The 20,989-nt window shown below is 37.6% G+C and overlaps 1 protein-coding gene across 1 annotated transcript in view; it reads right to left on the bottom strand.

Moving 5' to 3' along the window:
* IL1RAPL1 (interleukin 1 receptor accessory protein like 1) overlaps nucleotides 1–20,989 on the bottom strand; it is a 670,379-nt gene that overhangs the window by 5,433 nt on the left and 643,957 nt on the right. Inside the window, exon 8 of the mRNA XM_074147306.1 lies at nucleotides 10,598–10,741. Coding sequence (XP_074003407.1) covers nucleotides 10,598–10,741 — 144 coding nt within the window. The remainder of the gene's footprint in view (nucleotides 1–10,597; nucleotides 10,742–20,989) is intronic.

The raw sequence follows: 20,989 nt of genomic DNA on the forward strand, positions 1-20,989 counted from the left end.
GGCAAAAATCCAAATTCAAAACAAATAAAGCTGATGGCAAACTAAGCTTTTCTTTAAAATGAGAATTTCCTTATTTTCCTTCATCAGCAAACAATTAAGTCTTCTATCCAAGAATCCTCGGAATGAAAGTGTGATTGATTGTTGCTTGCACTTTGGCTTCAGATATAGATTATGCCATTTCAAAGATTTGTTTTTGTCAGGCTCCTGTGCATTAGCAATAAACTGGAAAATAGTTACTCACTACCTGTTTCCTCCCACACTTAGGAAGAAAAATACCTGCTAATAACCAAAGGCAGGGATGTTGATCATTTAATCTGAAACTTCTTTTCTTTCCCATGGAGATTGAAAGCAATTATCTATATATACTTTTGTACCTGAAAATACTCTTATTCCCTTAACCATTTCAGGATTCTTTTTTTAGAGACATATCAGAATAAGTTCATCTTGCATTGCCTCCAGGTATGTTGCAGAGCTGTATTATGTAATGGCTGTCCTTTAATTTAGTGAACACAGCTGAGTGTGACATACAATATCACACAACAGCAATACTTTGAAACATTTTGGTGTGATAAGTTTCCTCTTCCCATTCTTTGTGAAAGGACAAGTAATCCTTTTCAGTTATGTGGCTTGTAGTTGCTTTCTGCTGCCTACAGATAATACATAACTAGGATGGAGTTCTTCATTTCAACAGCCTGCATTTCTGTGAAGTTTTGTTGTATCCATTAATTGAAAATATTGAAACAAAACCTAAACCAGACCTTGCATGGCCAAAGTCAACCAGACTTGATGCAAAAACAATTCTTTGTTGCTGTACTGTAGAAAACCATGAGAGCTGGATTACTTCATCACAATGGGCTCAAATGCAGCCTGTGCTCAATGTTTTATGCATCCAGTTCACAAACATTTCAGTCAGCCTAAAACCACTGGTACTGCCACAACAGACTGTGAGGAACAAACTTTGCCATACCATTTTAACCGTTCTGTGGAGTCGAAAGCAAGGACACACTGAGTAATGGTCATGAAGCTGTGCTCAGCCACAGGTCTGAATTGATCTCAGGGGTAAACACTGAGGGTGAAATCCCAGCTTCATTAATAACACATGGAAACATTACTTCGCTCAGTGGCTCAGGATTTTAGCCAAAATATGTGTTGCATCATTGCATCATGCATTCTTTAATGCTGTCCATTCCTTTTGGTACTCATCCAAATGTGGAATATGTTATCATACTTACTGTAACTTTCTACAGTGTTAATCCAGCAGAAGTGATATAAACTTTTAGAGGATGAAGTTGCAAATGCTGCTTGTTATTCCAAGGATGCACTCAGCAACAGTCACTTAAAGGCTCAATGTAAGCATAAAATGAAACCCAGACTCTATAAGCATCTACTTTGTCGCATGCAAATGGATCCTTGTGTAAGTAAATCGCTATCAAACATCTAAGAACTCATCTGTATGCATGCTCCTTTAACAGTTACACATGAAGAAATGGTAAGCTAGTGCCTACAGAAACATAGATAAAAGTTCCTCTTCTACAGGGACCAGCAAAGAAATTCAACTTTGAATTTGTGTTATAGATGTATATGTTTTCTAATGTTGCATTTTTCCATGTTGCACCCCAGGAAGCCAGCTGTTTGGGCCTTTGAGGGTTTATTAAACCTTAAACTTTGCAGATATTTATGTTAATGGGGGACAGAAAAAAAAAATGATGAAAAATTAAAACTTAAAAAAAAACTTCATAGAGTTATTTTTTTTCTTATCAGCCATTTTCAAGAAGATGACAAACTGATTTTCATCTGGCATGATGAAAATGTGTGCACTGGCAGCCCAGAAAGCCAACCTCATCCTGGGCTGCATCAAGAGAAGTGTGGCCAGCAGGTCGCGGGAGGTGATTCTACCCCTCTACTCTGCGCTCATGAGACCCCACCTGGAGTACTGTGTCCAGCTTTGGAGTCCCCAACACAGGAAGGACATGGATCTGTTGGAACAGGTCCAGCAGAGGGCCACAAAGATGATCAGAGGGATGGAGCACCTCTTCTATGACAACAGGCTGACAGAGCTGGGGTTGTTCAGCCTGGAGAAGAGAAGGCTCCGGGGAGACCTTATAGCAGCCTTCCAATATCTAAAGGGAGCCTACAGGAGAGCCGGAGAGGGATTCTTTGTCAGGAAGTGTAGTGACAGGACAAGGGGTAATGGTTTTAAGTTGGAAGAGGGGAGATTTAGATTAGATATCAGAAAGAAGTTCTTTACTGTGAGGGTGGTGAGGCACTGGAACAGGTTGCCCAGGGAAGTTGTGGATGCCCCATCCCTGGAAGTGTTTAAGGCCAGGCTGGATGGGGCTTTTGAGCAACCTGGTCTAGTGGGAGGTGTCCCTGCCCATGGCAGGAGTGTTGGAACTGGATGATCTTTAAGGTCCCTTCCAACTCTAACCATTCTACGATTCTACGATACACTTTAACACAAGACAGATTAATAGATGAAAACAAAGAGAAATCCGACAATATCGTATTTCATAGTGAATCTTATTTTAATGAGGCTGTAAGACCTAGACATCAGGGTCAACCCACACCTCTGTGCATCCTGAAATCCTCTGGAATAATTAGTAGTGGCTTCAGAAACATTCAGTGTACTGAAGGCAGCTGACCATGTGCAGGCTGCTCTGCATCTAGGTGTAGCCAGCAACACGTCTAGCTTGAGCAGATCTTCCATTTCTAGATGTCCTGGTTTGAAGGCAGTTTTTCCTCCAACAGGGAACAGCTGATTCCCCTCCTTTGCCAGAGCCTAGTAAAGACTCAGATACTTGTTACTGGAGTCCAGGAGATATGGGCTTGCTGATTTAACTTGGAGTTTTAGGATTTCAAGTAGGGTTCTTAGAAATGATGGACTGGATCATCCCAGTGCTGCAAGGAGTTAGAGTCGAGTCAATGCAGGAGGCTTTCCTCATTAAAAAACATGCTGTGTTCAGGAAAGGTTGTAAAGTACTAGATTTTCAAAACTTCTCAGACTGTCGTTGCTTCAAAATTATAATGGCATTTGTTTCATTATTTGTGGGGCCACATTTAATGTACACATTGTAATAGCATTCATCATCCTTAATGTAATGAAAAATGTAATTTAAATGCTTAGTTGAGTTAAATACTCAAATCCTAAGTCTTTCAAAATGCTTATACTTTTTCTCACACTATTTACTGTTGCTTATGAAGCTCACTGTAACATTTTCTTTTATTTTTAAATGTCAAGCCCTTTTTATTGTTAATAAAAATTAAGAACTACCAACACTAGCTTTTTCCATGGCAAAGTATTTTTTAAGTGCAGCATTCCTAATGATAGTTCATATCCTTGTGCAGGGTGGGTAATGGTGAATTAGAGGGAGGTTTTGTAATGCAACACTGGGAAAGAGGTTAAAGAAATGTAATCAATTCCAAATAGGTTCTGGAGTATTCTCAGCACAGCATAGATGAAAAAAAGAAAGTCATTTGCCCATAGTAGGCACATTTATAAAAATATTAAAACAATGGATATACATTTGTTTTCCCTTTTTTTTTTTCCTTTTTTTTTTTCTTTTTCCCCATTAAGCCATATTAATTTTTGGAAGTCTAAAGACTGTGCAAAAATACAAGAAATACCAATTTAAAGTTGATTAAAAAAAAATATTTATGAAACCCCCAAGATATCGATGTTGCATTTGACATTTCTTGAAAACTGGAAGTGGTTCCCAGCAGATAAAAATTCAGCCAAAAAATAATACAATGGCATGATTTCGAGATTAAAATAAATTCTCTCTGTAAGCTATATTTTTGTTAATTTTCTATAATTACAGCTAACATTTGTCATTAATAGATACATAAGATAGAATATTACTTATTTAAACTGAATAACCCATTATTAAAATTAATTTTTTCTCTCATACTAAGTCTGCTTTTGGATTGCTAACTAAATGAAGAGTACGCCTCAAATGTTTCTCATTCTCATTAACATGGAAGTTTAAATTTATTACTACTACTGAAGACATTCTACTTTGAATATAAAAACTGATGAAGCATTAATCTTAGAAGTTGCTCTTGACAGATACAAAAAGTCAGAAGTCCTTATAAGAGTTTCAGAATATTAATATTAAAGAATTATGAAAGTTAAAAGATGGTGATAGAAATTCTTCTCGATTGCTCTGAATTATTTGCAGGTCAAACACAAAACTAAGAAAAAATGTATTATTAGTAGATATTGAAAGTCTGAATGGTGACTACCTAGCTGAAAACATAGCATGGCATAGCAGTTATGTATAAAAGACTGGAAGAAACTAGCTACTATTTAAAAAAGGAGAAAGTAAGAAGAGGCACTAATAAAGAGTGTCATGTGAACCCTGAAAATGAAAGAGTATATATATTTTTTATACTAAAGAAATTTCTTAAATAAAAAGTGTCAAGAAGTGATGTTCTCATGATGGTCCTAATTCAACAAAGCAACTACTTACTTTTATAAAATAAATGCTTAATTTTATGTATATTCCTTAGTTCTGTTGAACTCGGTGATAGTACTTGTATCTTATCATTGGGTTAAGTATTTTGAAAAGTAGATGAAAGATGGCATTGATCTAGACAAAAGCAGCTAAAAAATAAGTAAATAATTATAACTATAAGCAACACTCAAGGGAGAAATGGCTTGAAAACTGATTTTCAATCTAGGATTCTTGAAATCAGATGCCATTATGATATGTTCATCTCACCTACCTTGGAAACCTGCAATGTGCTTCAAAAAAAACTTCAAAGCTTAGAACAATTTGGCAGAGCTGTTGGTTGAGGAACAGGAGATATCTCATTCTTCATTGTTTTATATATGGTAGGTTTTTTTTTTCTACTTTACATCTGGACTTTCTAACCTACAACAATCGTTTAGTTTGGAATCTAAAGATGTTATAGTGGTTATAGTGTTATTTCATTTTTTAATATATATATTACACTTGTACTCTAGATGCTATAAAATAGGAAGAGAGAAAAAAGGCAGGATTTTTATTTTGAATTAGTAAGTTTCAAGGACAGAATCTAGAAAATCCCATATTCAGTGGAGATATAAATTGAGATTTTATTGTTTGAATTGCAATTCAGATGTAAATAAATAGCATAAACAAGAAAAGTTAAGAGAAGCAATTCCCCAACAATAAAATTGTAATTAAATAAGAGGAAAATCCCTTTTTGTAACCAGTAATATTTAGAAAGATGAAAGCTGCATTTTCCTAAAGGTGATTTTGATAGAATTTGAAATTTGTATTCATAGAGCAGGATTTCTTATTGCCATGGTTTGCCAATAGCCAATAAGAATACATATGCAGTGGTGAGGCTGCTATTGCAAATTTATTCTATGGGTCCCCAGGGAAGATTCTGTAATTGCAAAGTCACTAACTTCAGCAGTAATTTCAGTCTAGCTATACCTCCATAGCATAATCATTAACACAAGTACTTTGGCAGTGCCTAAACCATTAGTAAAAGTTATATTTGAAAGTTAGCAACTATGTCACACTGAAACACAAAGAAACTCTAAGTGTTGCCTTTCCTTGATGTGTAAGAGGTTTACTGGGATGAAACTCAGGAAACCACTAAGAGGTATACACTACTTGCTCTTGTAGAGTTAATAAGATATTATCTGGGCAATCCCATAGGTCTGTCCATGAACTCTGCTAGTGTTTTGCAGCTAACTAATAGTGAGGACAAAAATCATGATTACCTAAGGGCTCCCAGGTGCAACAGAGACTTCAAGGCAGAAACTGTTTCATCAATCTCCTAATCTGAGCATTGATTTGCTTCCCCTCAGCAAGCAGTAGAAACTCATCTCTTAAGAAAGTGCAGCCAGCACAGCCAAGAAACTGCCACTATAGATGTCATCTACCAAATCCAAACAAGATTTCCTGAATTTAGAGAGCTCAGCAGTGACACATTTTAATCACGTTAGGAGCACTTTGTTTTATTTCAGCAATGTTGGGGGGGGAGGTAGGTGCTGAAGAAGGTGCCTGACCTGCCTGCACCCCAGCTGCACAGAGACTGGTTCTTCCCTCAGTTCACCAACGTTTCCTTGGCAAGGAAAGCTGAGAATAAGATGAAGGACACCATGCAGACCTTTTGTCCCACATTGTAGAAACAGCTGATGGGACCTACAAGCACCAATGGTCATTGTGAAGGTCATCATACCAGCTACTAAGCAAAGCTCTCACTTTCTAGTTATCAGCTGCCTACAGGGTTGTTTTTTTTTGTTCTTGAGCCTAAGGCTTGCCTTCTTGTCAGCCTAGCTGTGAGAAAGCATATTTATGTAAATTTCATTAGAAAACTATTTACAGCATATTTGTTCAGACTTTCTCTTTAGTTGATACTTTTTTATTCTTATCAATTTTAATGCTACCCTTTTAATCCTAGCTTTTTCTCCTTTTTTATGTTACTGGTCTCCCCTTGATTTTTAATTCCTTCACACAAAAACTTTCACCAATTTAAATGGTTACTAATGTACCCAGGTAATGGTAGCGGCTGGTGCCTACAGACTGTTTCTACTGCTAACTATACCACGTGCTCTTTTCTCTGAAACTGGAATCTGGAATGTAAACACATATGTAAGTTCATGATTTTTAGTAATTTTGCCTATCTGACCATGTCCAATGAGTTTTAGCCTGTCATCCACAGACTTCTGGATTTATCCTTAGTATACCTTAAAGCTGCCATACAGACATCTGCACATCCACTGAAAACTGCCAGGTCTTGAAATGGCAAGAAAGAGTTGAAAATAGCTGTTTTGGTGACTTAGAGCCTCCTGGCCATTTTAGGGTGGCATCATAAATGGTGCTGCTTGGAGAAGCCATCTGACTTCCCTCTCTACCCTTGCTGTGCCTGCTGATGTGAAGGACCTGTCTCACAAAGGAGACAATTGTCCTAGGTAAAATCCTGGGAAAATTTCCTTAGATTTTAGGGGGCCTGGAAGTCAGGTAGTATGTAGGCAAAGAGCAGATTTCTATACAGTGGTAATATCTCATCTGATACAAATAACCTTTCAAGGTGCAAGGTAGGAAGAAGTCGGGGCATGTGTTATCTCAGGTACTTGACAATGTTTACTTGTATTTTTACTCGTCTTTGTTAGTTAAAGTATGATACTTGGTTTGTTCACCAACTTATTTAAAAACTGGGAAAGGCAGCAAGAGAATATCCTTGGAAAATAAAAATACATAAACAGTAACTGCTAAAACACTCCTCAGAGGATGAAGGTGATATAAAAACTCTTGTGTTGGAGCTTAATGTACAGCAAAATAGAAGAAACCTTAACTTCTAAAAGTGGATTTCACTAATAATGTTTTAGTCCTTAAAGTGCACTTTATGGACAAGGCTTTTTAAAGGAAGCTTTTAAGTTCAGAGCTGCAAACCTAAAAAGGTTGGTTGACATTTAACAATGATCAGTCCTCAGAAGTTCCCAGTGAAGTATTTATTTCTGAAAATTTTGGTGTTTTCAGAATAAAACCGGACATTTCTTTGTTTGCATACCACTTCAAGGTATCATCTTCATCATGTACATGGAGAGATCTTGAACTGAAATTCTCCACTTACACAGATTTGGGAGTTTCTAACCACCAAACTGGGAGGGGTGCGTTATATCTCTGAGACATGAGGTCATGCCAAACACCTACAGATGAGAAAGCTACTGCTTTGCCAAGGGTCAGAGTGCTTTTCTTGCCCCTGTGCTCCAGATCCCAGGGGGATCTGTCAGACATTCATGGTGAGGTTCCCTGACTAAACACTGGCATTTTGCGTTGCTCCACACCGAAGGACACAACACGGTGTCCATCACGCAGTCCCCTGATGTGGAGTGAGCTCCCAGGTGGCTGCAAAGCATGGGCACAGAGCAGGAGGAAAAATGGTGAAATGTGAGCTGGATTTTATTATACTCCAATTTAGTAGGCAGGGCAGGGAACTAACCATGAAAATGAAAAAGGGGGCTTCAATGCCCGTTCCCAGGAAACAATAAAAGCAACACAGAGCTAAAGTGTTTGCAGGAGCAAAGAAAAAACAGAAGGAGAGTCTAGTCCCCAGGATGAGAGAGAAGATGGGAAATTCAAAGCTGCAAGTTAGAAAAATGAGGAATCAGCAGCTGTGACCGCTTGCTTAATCTGCAGTACCCCTACAGAAAGTAATAAATTAAGTTGCATTAGCTGTAAGGGTTAAACACTTTGTTTTCATATATTTCTCACAATTTACCCGTGCCTCCCACAGAAATGCATATGTTAGCCTGAGAAAAACTGATGTGTTTAAGGCTTGAATAGGAAAAAGGAATTGTGATGAGATTTGACATCTTGAAGGGCTTGTGCTCTGATCAGGGAAGAAATGAAGCATTGCATTTTAAAAGAGATTTTCAACTGAAAATTTTAATTGGACCTCACTTTTAAAGTGTTTCAAATCCTCTCTGGGTACAATATAGCATACAAAAAAAGCCTGTGATATTTTGATGTTTGCTTATCTACATGCTGTCCCGAAGTATGACAGAACATGGTATAAATTATGAATAGCACGTGGGTGCTCTGCTGTTGCACTGCAGGAGATGTGGTTAGAAGAAGATTTAGAGTTCAGCATTTTGTGTCTGTCAGTAACAAACTAAGCCAAAGGGAAGAATCTGAATGTGTGACTGCAATTTATTTCTGCGCAAGCCTTGGCTTGGTCTTCCGTGGGTCATTTTCTTTCTGTTTTCTTGCTTTTGCAAGTGTGTAAGTGAAAGAGACAGAGTAATAAGTTCAGCTGCAGTAACTTCATTAGTACAATGGTTTTTATCCATGTTGCTAGTATACTGAATATAGTATAGAAGTTAAATATATATAGTAGAAGTTAAAGGTTTCCATTAGGAATCTGAAAGTAGTGTTTTTCTTCTTATATTTCTGCAGTTATGCACTCAAGCTATCAGTGTTTTCACTGATCATCTAAGGAGCATCCATGCTTCACTTCTTTAACAATGATCCTTGCTCAGAAGGATAAACTGAATGGATATTGGTTTTCCTCCTTTTGAATCCCACAACAGTATCCTTTAGAGGTCACTTTTTTGTTGTTTAAAATGTGTGATTAAAGTATTGTTGTTCCTAGGTGACCAATGTTTGGGATGGGAGGGGAGAGAGTCAAGTGTGGAACACCTGGTAGAGTAAGTTTGCAAACGAATTGCAATGATTTGAGATAACAATAAATGACAGCTGTAAAGGTACGAATTACTGATCTGTGACCAAAAACATTAAATTGCATCTATTTAAACAATTATTAATCAAACTATTTCTGCCTAATGTAATATGACTATTATTAAATTCACACAATTTATGCAAGTAAACATGCCCATTTAAACTGGGTGCAGCTTTTGACACCTAAAAAAAAAGGTGTCTGCCAAAATCCTCCATGAGTCAGAGTCCCTCTGGGCCTCAGTTTCCTCCTCTGTAAAACAAGAATAATAATCTGATTTTTTTCCCCCACTGAGCTGCTATATTAATGCATCCTTTTTGTAAATCCAGTAGAAGGATACAAAATGTTCTAATGTTCTTGGACTTGTTGTTCTGAGCATTTTCTATTTTGAATCCTTGTGCATTTTTAGTTGGGAGGCAGAAGTGGGTCATTCCCTAGTGATCTTATTATGGAATTCTTTCCCTTATATAAGGACCTCTAATTCTGCTGCCACTCTTCTCCCATACCGGTGACAGTTTCGGCCAGTGCTTTTTTATCAGTACACATTTATTTTAATATGTCATAGTGGCTTCTGCCCACAGGCTATTACCTTGAACTGTAAAATGACTTCTATTAGTATTTCAGTAAAAAAGAAGGTCCTGTCACCAAAGACATAGTGGTAGCACAAAACATCAGAAACTCTGACCCAAGAAACCAAACCTAATTAATCAGAGCCTGCAGCTCTACGCAGTTCACTGTTCAACAGCAGTTTTGATTAGCAGGGCTAGAGGCAAAGACGACCTTTTCTGCAGTGCTTAAAAAGAGAAGAAAACAAAATGCAAGTATACATTTGACACAAGCTGGTACATACATTGAGGATTACTTTTGTTTAGGCTAGGTGTCCTTGAATCACAGAACAACTTTAATGACCATTAGCTGCTTTCTCAGTGATTAAGTAAATGAACTCAAGAAAATGAACTGCTAGGTGCATTCCCAAACACTTGGTACAGTTTATTGAAACTGATCAGTTTAAACAGGCAGTAAATTGAGATTCACTTCAACCTCTACCTACTTGGCGAATACAATTAGGGAAGATACTCCCTAGCTTATAAGAAGTGAAGCTGGCTTTCAGTACTGACAGAAAGTGAAAACTTTTAATGCACCAATGTTGGTAATTTACATTCAATGTCGGGAATAAAAATCTAAAAGGCATGGGTGTCTTCTGGAGCTCCAGAGACCAGCATGTACATCAGCTCAGCAATCACCGTTGCTAGTGTGCTGCATGAGGAATGCATATCCAAGTCAGTGCCTAATGCAGTGAGAAATAAAAATTGCAGTTGTAAATGCATCTTGAACTGAAATAAAATTTGGGCCTTAGTGAGGAGAAAAAACAAGACAGGCATACTTTGAAAGTAGAAAACATACCAAGAAGATGCCTTACCTCCATCTAGTTCTTCAGCTCCAAAATGATTCCTGTAGAAGAGCATAATCTCTATCTTGTAACACTTGTAGATAGTCACTAAACAAACAAGCAGCAGCAGAATAGCACCAAGCCCACCAGCAAGCTCAACTGTGTACATCAGCTCTGCAAAGAATCACAAAATGCAATAACAACCACATTCCAAAGAAGAGAAAGAGTAGCAGCCGACCTCACACTTGTACACTAAAATAAAATAATGAATGATGTGTTATTTATGTATTTATTTCATTATAGGGCCCTTGAAGAAATACCTAATTGATAGATCTTTTTTTCTTTAATAAACTAGTGTTTCTTCTAGTACACCATCTGAATTGCTCTTTTAAAAATAACAATTAATGGGGAGGAGTGTGGGGGTGTGTGTGTATATGACTGTGCATATATATAGGAGATATTTGATAACTCCCTTCTTTCTCTCTGTAGATAGATCACAGTTTGCTTTACACAGATAAATGTTGACATGCCACTTACAATGAAAGCAGAGGTGAATGTTTCTTTTTTGGGGGGACTATAATGCAAACAAAGCTACTCCCGTATTCCACACGCAAATAAGATGAGTTTCAGTCTACTGGATAAGTTTACACTAAGGATTTTTTTTTTTCCAAAACAAAAATAATTGAAAAAAAAAACCCAACAAAAAAACAAAACTTGAGAGATGTGAAGAGAAATTATCCAAGGAACCCCACAGGCTCACATCTCAGTTATTTGTTAATATGTTTTACACAGTTTCCCAATGATCTGCAGCTCATCTTTATTCTCCCCTTTACCCTATTGAGTTTGGCTTATGTGAAGTCACAGCAAATCATCCCAATCTCTCTGTTCTAACATTCCCCTTCAGACCATTACCCCCTGGTGTCTTTGCTGCCCTCTGCCACTGGAGACTCATGTGATGGATTGAGATCATCACCATGTAGCTCTGTTCCTGAGGACAGGGACTCTGGTCAGATGTGGCCACAACTCACCAGAAATGTGGCCACAACTGTCTACCACCAGCAGTATCTTCAGTGGGGCCTCTTATCGGTGCCTATGTAATATCCTGTCATGGACTTTCACCTCCTCAGCTCAAGGAAGCTCACACAGCTATGTGGCATCCATTTTGTTTTTACTTTTCATTTGCTCATGGACTGAAAACTGGCAATGTTAAAAAAGGTGGGTGGGAGCGGGAAGAGCATTACTAACAATTTTGTAATTTGAAATGAGTAATAGATGGCAAATCTTAAGACCACCCATACTTTTCCACTGTCGCTGTTTTGAGGAATGCCAAGAAATCAAATCTTGGAAATCTAAGATACACAGCTTGCTTCATAAAAATCTGTACCGAACAAAGCCCTGTTCTGTGTTATTTTCACGATGTCCTCTTCCAGTGGGCAGCTTCTATCAGAGTGAAGCAGGGTAGCTCTGAAGCAACCTTTTTTTTGTGTGTGGTTATGCACACATGATACTCCAGCACAATACAATTCAATTAGAGAAATAAAAGGTTAGAGGAAAAAGTGACAATTCCATTTACTTTGACTGTGTCTACTGAGAATCACATACTTTTTTTATTATTTTGAGGCAACTGCAAGAAGATTTCATTGCTCTCTAGAAGACACTAAAAGTGTAATAAAATAAAATAAGGCAACATTTATATTCTATGTCATTCTGTCCAAAACTGTGCTGGAAACTCCTTTGTGTTAGATATTTTTAGGACCTACATGGTTGTTTCAGACTTTCAATACTTTTCTGGTGCAGACAGGGGAATGTTATTAAAAACACCCCCCAAAATGGTTTGCATAGACAAGTAATACAATATTTTAGAATATGAATGGAAATTGAAATTACTCTGCACTGGCTTACTATACCCTGTTCATCATTTTGTACTACGGGTGATGCAGCTGTTCAATGGTAACTAGAAGAAAGGCTTTAATATTTTGGGTTGCTAGGCACAAAATATTCTACTTATGTGCCTACTGTTATGACTCATTAAAGGCAAGGAAAAACTTTACAACTGGAAAATGAAAGTTTTTCCTAAATTAATGATTTTGAGATTAAATGGAAAAAATAACTGCAGGTATTCATCTCTTCTCTGTCACTGTGGGTGAAATCAGACTAATGCACTGCATCACTTTGCCATCAAAGAGTCCCTCTTAGTTATCTTTTTCATCATAAAGTAATTCAAGATTATGCCTATATTTTTACTTCAGTAACGCCAATCTGAACACACATGAAACTGTCCTAAATTAGGCAACCAAAGCAAACAATATTTTCTAAGTCACCCTGAAATGTACTAGAAATTACCTTTTCATGTGCTCCTGCTGAGCCCATCGTGATCACTTATGAGCACAAGGATAAGGTGGTTTTCTAAAACACCTTATTTGCAAATAAATATTTGCAAAGATCTGTTTGCAAAGTAAGATTCATGCCCTATCCATTCAGCACAGCAAGCCCGTGTTTGCCTCTGTGCTGAGCAGTGTCTACCAGCATGTTTGCTCTCCATCTGGGGTGTTATTAGTTGGGGTTCAGAGGCAGAGGGGAGCACTGATGAGCCCAGCGGGCTGCTGCATCCTTACACCCAGCCCAGCAGACGCCTGAGCTAACCCCAGAGCGCCGGCAGTGGGACAGCCACATCTGTGCAGTGTGGTGGAAGGTGGGACAGGTTTGCCTGGGCACAGCGCCGTACCAAGCCGATGGCTTTCAGGCCTTGCACTAATGTTTCTGCGGGATGCTAAACAGGGGACACCAGCTGGCTTTGAGCTGCCACAGGGATTTTGTGAACAGCGTTGCCTTGTGTTGGGCTGAACTGGAGGCTTGAGGAGTGGAAGGCTGGGCCCTGCCTCTGCTGTTGGCCCCTTGGGTGATTGAAGCCATTTCACATTTCTGTGCCTTGGTTTTCCCAATGGGAAGTGGGGAGGGGGCTTCTGACTCCTCGGTAGGAGAGGTTACTCCTGAAGGTGCTCTATGAACACTGAAGGTGTTGGTGATGTGTATGTCAACAGTGACGTAGTGACTGTTAAAGCTAAGTTGAAGTGTAACAGCATGGCTGGAGTGGAATGTTACTGTCACAAAAACAATTTTTCCTGATGCTTTATTCTACCTTTTACATTGGGATTTAAGCACAGTTGCTGCGGCCGGCATTACACTCCTTTTGAAGCGCGATATGTTTTTCCTGCTGAAATTCAAGTTTCCTGTGGTGGCTCCACGATAAAAAGATTCAATTTCAGCACAATTCCACATCAGAGGGGAGAGACGAAAAGCGCACACCTTTTAAAATCTATTTAGCCTCTGTGTTATGCTGCTCAAATTACAGACCTGGCCCTCCTTAAGGAGCTGAGGCTGAATATAGAAAATAGTAGAGGAAAATTACTCGGCTAACCCTTAGGGGGACAGGCATTCTGTTAAACACAACAAATGAGCGAGTGCCAGGGAGTTACATCCAGAAGCAAAGCAATCATTTAGTTACAGGCAATTAACAATAGTCCTCCAGTAGCACAGGAACAGTTCTACTCCAAGGGAAAACACATTGATTACTGCTGCAGTAGTAGATTGGTTTCTGAATAAATAGCTTCAACTTAAAACAAGATTTGTTACAAGCATTTTGACCAATGGCTACATTTTTTTTTCTTATCAGGAGGCTTTGGCCAAGCAGCCCAGTGAAAGAGACACCTAATTAAAACAAAGTATGCGTCCTTTCCAAATATCTGTCCTGATATGGCTGGTAATAAATGCACTCATTTTATATTGATTCTATCCTAATTATTAGTCATATTTGTAGGCTATATCTTTGATCTTCACCTGGCTTTAATATTTGACAAAGTTCCTTTTGCTGTGTCATGCAGGTAATTCACTTATTGTAGCTGGAGTTGTAACAGGAAAGTAAACAAAAGGGTGCCTTCAAAGATTCATATCTTTTGACTTATACGACATGCTTCGGGGACTTTACATTTAATGATCCATGATAATTTAAAATTAATCTTATTCTATTCATTAGTCCACATACAGCTGAGCTACTAAGAAAAATAATTATATTTCAAACATTCTTTTTTTTGTGATTTATAACTCTTCGAGGACGTGTGATTTATATCTGTGTATTCAATGTCTGAGCCTTTTTCAAAATCCAATTACAGTCTATCTAAGGTTTCAATTTTGCAATCACGCAGATTGCTTAACTTCATGGACTATAAGTAACCCCTCTGAAGTCAACAGGACTATTCACAGAGCTTCAGGTTAGTGCATACATAAATCTTTGCAGCTTTGTGGCCTACACTCATTCCCATTCTCTGCTTGTCTTGGACGATTTAACTCACAAGGTTATAAGGTTTGGTTAGAACCAGTTCTCTGTTTAGGTATACTTCCATACACTTAAATTATTAAATGAAACATAAAGGCAATGAATATCATTTGGAAGGGGAGCAGCTGAAGACAACTCTAAAGCTCTCATGACAACACCTGAGAGAAGGTAAAGAGGGCAGATACTGACAGCCAACGCAAGACTGATGTGTCATACATGCAGCTTTGGTTATAAAAGAATGTTTCTTCTAAAGAAAGAAGGAGTCTGGCTAACACAGCAATACTCATCTGAGTCTGATTTCAGACATCAACAGTAAACTGTAGGCAGAGTTTAGGTTAGGAAGAAAGAAACCCATACTCACAGTTTAAAAATGGAGAAGTATGTGATTTTTTCCTCTTTTTTTTTTCCCCTGCTTAATACAGTATTCATTATGACATGGCTGTGAAACAATTTATCTTAAGTATAGCATATGGAACCATAGTTTTATACAGCATATGCATATTGAGTATATATTATATATGAAATCTCTTCTCTCTTTTTTAGGATTTTTCATTTGTTTTTTTTTTCAACGTGCCAAACAAAATCTGTTCATATTTAAGGTACATAGATGTCTTCATGGATGCTTTTGTGAACAATTATTGGTTGATATTATAGGCCAATAATACTTCTGATACCAGTAGAAACAGATTTGAGATGTTCATTAGCTTGATTATGAAACCATTTCTTAGTACAAAGTATATGCTTTCTGTCAGCATAGGCCATGCATGTCTGTAGATGTCTGCAGAAATGACTTAAGGTGGCTAAATCTAGTTACAGTTTTTAATATGGTTTCTAATGCAGTAGTTTCATTTTATTTACTAGAACTATTGAGATTTAGTTATCTCACTTTATTTTTTAGATCAATATGTATTATATATTCCCAATTCATCTTTGTAAAAGAACTAGTTGAGTTCGGGATTTATATGTACAGGGATATAAAAGACAGGGATTTTGGTAACCTATTCATTAGTATGACAGGCAGCATATTTGAGCCTTGGTGCTGTTGGATTTCTCAATGTTATTAGAATAGAGATAGTAAATTACTATAATAGAAATATATTCTTACCAATGACATTTTTATTTCTTCTGAGAAGTGTGGGATACTTGTTTCCAGCAGAAGAATAATTACACTATCTCCAACAGTATGTTAGCTCAAAAGAGGATAAGGTTGAAAAAATATAGATGCTGCAACATTACTGAAGTCTACTACATTTAAATAAAGAGCACTGCATTTTAACAGGAGTTTATATTTCAGGTTGAAGGAAAAAAGTCGTCATGGTGCAAAATTGCAATAATCTCTGGTTAGCTTCCCTAAATAAATGAAATGTATATCAGTTAAAAGCTTACTGATTAGGAGAACTTCTATTTGCTTATTGCACTACAGAAATCAGACAGCCCACACAATTACTTCTTTTAGATCTTCTGAAAGAAATGAATGTAAGAAGCACTGGGAGGTGCTAAAATGTGGGAAAAAATGGAGTACCAAGTTCCAAGGAAGTACGATCATAAAACATACTGTTTACATTTTTTCTGAGGATAGCATTAATGAATAATTTAGCTCTGCATGGATTATGCGAACAATTTGTGACATTTTATTTTAAAATACTTTCATCCTTGCCAATCAAGGTTAGAACTGCACTTAGACATTATCTAAAGAGAAAAACTATGATAAAAAGGGTACAAAAGCTGTTTTAAAAAGGAATCTGTTAAACGAACGAACTTGTTTGACACTGCCAGAGGAAAGTCAGATTTAGGCACGTGCTAAGGAATCTAACTAACCTTTGTACTGGGGATGTCTTAGTCCAATTTTCTAAGGATGAGAAAAACCTTACTGATGAAGAAAATGGTTTTATCAAGAGTTTCTGTCAGGCAGTAGTCTTTAGTATTCTACAAATCTACTGATTTTAGATCCAATTGAATGTAAAAGGAACAGTCACTTTTGGTTAGGTTTGGTACAGGAAGGCAGGTGATATTGGCCTTTGGCCCAATGTCATGTACCTCTTGGGCGACTGAACCTTTGCACTGCCCAGCCCAATGACAAGCTGAAGGCTTCTTCAATGACCACAGGGAGATGAAAAATAAATTTCCATCAAATCAAATCAAATTTCAATTCCAGTTCTAAAACCTGGTTAGGAACTTGGAAAAGCTTTTCTTGCAGTGCAGAATAAAATCTGAATGCTTTATACACTGGAAGAGACACATGTGTAAGGTCTTAACTGACCAAATGGGTCAGAGATTTACAACAGTTTTGCTTCCACTGAGACTCAGAGATCTGTTGGAATGTTCAAGTAATTAGAACCAATTAACAGAAGCTGAAATATAAAACTCATTGCTCTCGTTTCTCACATGGCAAGCTCCCATTCAGAAATTTCAGAAGCATCATGAAGCTTTATGGCAAAGGGACCTATAGAACCTGTGGTTTCTTTGCAGAGGTTAGAGAAGAACTAGTGTCTTTTCTCTTTTAAGTCTTAATTGTCACTCATCACTACCACTGTATGAAATCATGTCTTAGTGACTGAAAACGCTCATGAGATCAAAGACTTAACTTATTCAAGTCCTTGAGTAATAAAACAGATTTATACTATTACGTGAATGACACTATAATTTAAGGTGCTTGTCAGCAACGTTGTTATTGCTAATAACTCTATGTAGAAAATTCAAAATTACTTGTTATTCAGAATTTGCTATTAAATTGTACGGGAAATATTCATATGATGTTTTTGCATTAATAAATTACGAGTTAAACTATGCCTGCCCAACTGCATGTTTCCTCAAGATGCACTTCCTACAGGAAATATTAACTTGTTTCTTTTTAACATATATCAAACATATATTCTCAAATCGCTTCCTCTAAACAATTTATTTCAGTGAAAGTCTTTTTTTTGTCCAACAGAAAAAAAGTTGTTTTAACTATCTCTCATGCGCTTATAGTCAACAAGACCCATATAAGTCCATTGAGAACATCTATGACAGAGGAAAACAAACTCAAAACATAAAAGAGGCCCAAGACAGGAAATTTGACAGCACCAAGAAAATGGAAAGAAAGGGATGGAAATACTTTGAAAAAATGCATAAAATATGTTACCTGCTTCTAGTTCTGGTGTCTGTCCCATGAAAAATACAGGTATGTTATGAAACTTTTAAAACAATAGCAATAACATTAAAAAAATAATGCCAAGATAATTTTTTCTTTTTACTTTAGAGTTTTAGTTGCAGACCTGCAGGCAAGAATTTCCACAAAAATAGTCACATTGTTAGATAATAATCTGTATTTCCAACATAGTCTATGATTAAATGAGACTACGAAGGCTTTGATCCAGCATGAAAGTCATACTTTTCAATACATAACAGCGTAGAAGAACATCTTTTCTCCTTATGCATTATGTTTTTGTATCTACACTGATAGACTATGGACTTATCTTCTTGAATTAAAAACCTGTGAAAAAAAATAGAATTATAGTGTGTGATTCACCCCTTATATCATCTGCAATTTGTGGTCTGCCATTAATAAATTTGTGCTTCGCTGCTGTCAGTACCACTCTCAAAATTAATTTCTAGAATGTTCCTCTACCTGGCTGGAGATTAACCTGTAACTGCAACAGATGATCAATGATAGCTATCACCAAGAAGTAACAAAATCAGCCTTAGATTATAACAAGTAGATTTTTTTTTTCTCACAAAAAAGCGAAAATAACTTGATTATTGTAAAGATGATAGAAAGAGATTTGGACAACGGATGGAAGAAGAGAATGAAAGTTAAATCTCCTGGGTTCTGATCCCTCTCTTTTTCTTATTATTCTTAGACAAATTTTGTGGGAATGGACCAGAAAAGGAAACTGCATTGGTACTGTCATGCTTAAAATGCTCTACTGCCTTTAGCTCTGAGTTAAATGTTCCCTATGCACAGCGTCTGAGGAAAGTTAGCAGCCTAAAAGGGGTTAGCTGGCTGCACAAAAACATAGATCATAGGTTTTCTCCATTGACACTCAGAAAGTAAAAGAAGATCAGGAGGAAATGGGGGCTCAGCTTCCCGAGTTGCAGAACACTGGCATCTGGGCTAGAGGAAGGTGCTTGCGGCTCCAGCTTTCTCCCAATGCTGGATGCCCAAACTGGGTTCGCTTTTCCTGCACAAGTAGTGCTGCAGTCTGAGGGAGCTGTGTTCTGCTCCCCTCCCAGAATTCCTCTCCGGAAAGGGGAGTCTCTGGGTTTCCATTCCTGTGCCATGTCAGGGAAGGAGCAGAAGCCCCCTGCCCCTGCCTGAGTGTGCTAGGCACTGGTTTGTGTTGGGGACCACAATCGGATGGACCCTGCTTGTGTTTTCTGTGAGGTGGGTGCACGTCCCTGCTGGCTGGCTGGCGGAAAAAGTGAGGAAGATGCATCTGGCTGAACCTCTTGCCCCTTCAAGGCCTTTGTAACTGCAGGCATATCCAAAAGCTCCCCCTGGAAGTTTAAGTTTACAGAGAATATATTGACCAGGGTGAAGCAGCAGTTGCAAGGGTGTTTGAAAGGCTTAAATTTTGTAACTGAATCCCCACTGCAGCATTTAGCCCTAAATACCTCTTTTCCCAGGAATGCTTTTCATTCAGTAACAGAGCTTTCTGCTTTGCTGTCCCTTCTAATGCTGGTGATAATGTACCACATATAATGTTTAAGAAGGATTGTAATTTCTTTTTCAGGTATCCAGTGAACATTCCAGATTCAGCATTTTTGTTGGCTGGAAAAAAAAAGATCATTAACTAGAAAACCGGCCAAAACTAATACCTCTGCGAGTGTCTCGGTGTTCAGGAAGGAAATTTACCTAACTGTTAGGTCCCAATTGTTCTAAGCAAGCCAATAAACAGAAATTAATAAACAGCTAACTCATTCCTAGCAGAGACTAAATGTGGATCTAAACAAGGAACCTAAAATGAAATGTTGCCATGGTGATATACAGGAGACTAAGCAAGTAGTGCAAAGCTTCTCTTCCTAGGAGAACTGAGAGACTAGCTCAAATTTTTATCTGTCATGGTTAATTTATCATTTCACTGAAACAGTTGTCAACATGCAAAGTATGTAGAAGGCTTGTAACAAGTACCTTTTGTTTTTCAAAGGCAAACCAGATTTTGTTTCCAAATCACAGTTTCAGATTCAGCCTTACTTAAAGAGGGGGCTTTTTTGCTATTTTTAACTTTTTACTATTTATAAGGGCAATTAAATATTGAGATTACTTCCTCTTAAGCATGTCATCATGAGGCCACATACTGTGGTGTGTTTGACATACTGATTTCTCCAAGAAAGGGAGCAAGGAAACTAGATCCTTGCAAAATTTATGCATGCACACTGTTAGATTAAAAAGCTGGTGGTCACAGAACAGAAAAAACTTATGTGTTGTCAGTCTTGGAGCTACTGCTTGTACGGAAGGGAAAATAAGGACTTACCATGAGCCTGTGACTTAACGCACGTCAGTTAATGAAATATTGGTTTTAAAGTATTTTAAGGCTTAAAAAGAAATCTTTATTTTCAATGTTCCATGCACTAATTTCATTATTAAAGACAAGATATTCGATTTCAGTGGTTTTTGGGTTAAGCTCTTTCTCTGGGTTCAAATGTCTCTCAATTAGGAGTATATGACTACTAGCTGGTAAATTGTTGAGGTTCAATTACTTAGTTAATTTCCCATCTCAGTAAAGTCAAGAAAATATGGCAAACGCCAGGCTAAGCATCTGGTTATTTACATCTGCATCTCTTAAGAAGCAATGACAAAAGTTCAGAAAAATGGGTCGAAATTAGTTCTATGAAAGTAATTGGAGGTACACAAAATATATTTAAATACTTGAGTTACACCATCTTGATTGATGGCTTCCTTTTAAACTTAGACAGGCTTTGCATGCTACAAGACTAAAACTAGGGAAGACATCACTGCTTTGATATAAATTGAGATGCCACAAGTAGTTCAGCACCACAGTAAGAACCTGGTTTGCTCACCTTTACAAACAGTCTAAAAAAAGCACAGTAATGACAGCAAAATACAGACACTGCTCCTGATTATTCTTTGCTCTCTTAAACCAGCA

The sequence above is a fragment of the Numenius arquata genome, chromosome 1 (assembly GCF_964106895.1).
Source record: "Numenius arquata chromosome 1, bNumArq3.hap1.1, whole genome shotgun sequence".
Lineage (NCBI taxonomy): Eukaryota > Metazoa > Chordata > Aves > Charadriiformes > Scolopacidae > Numenius > Numenius arquata.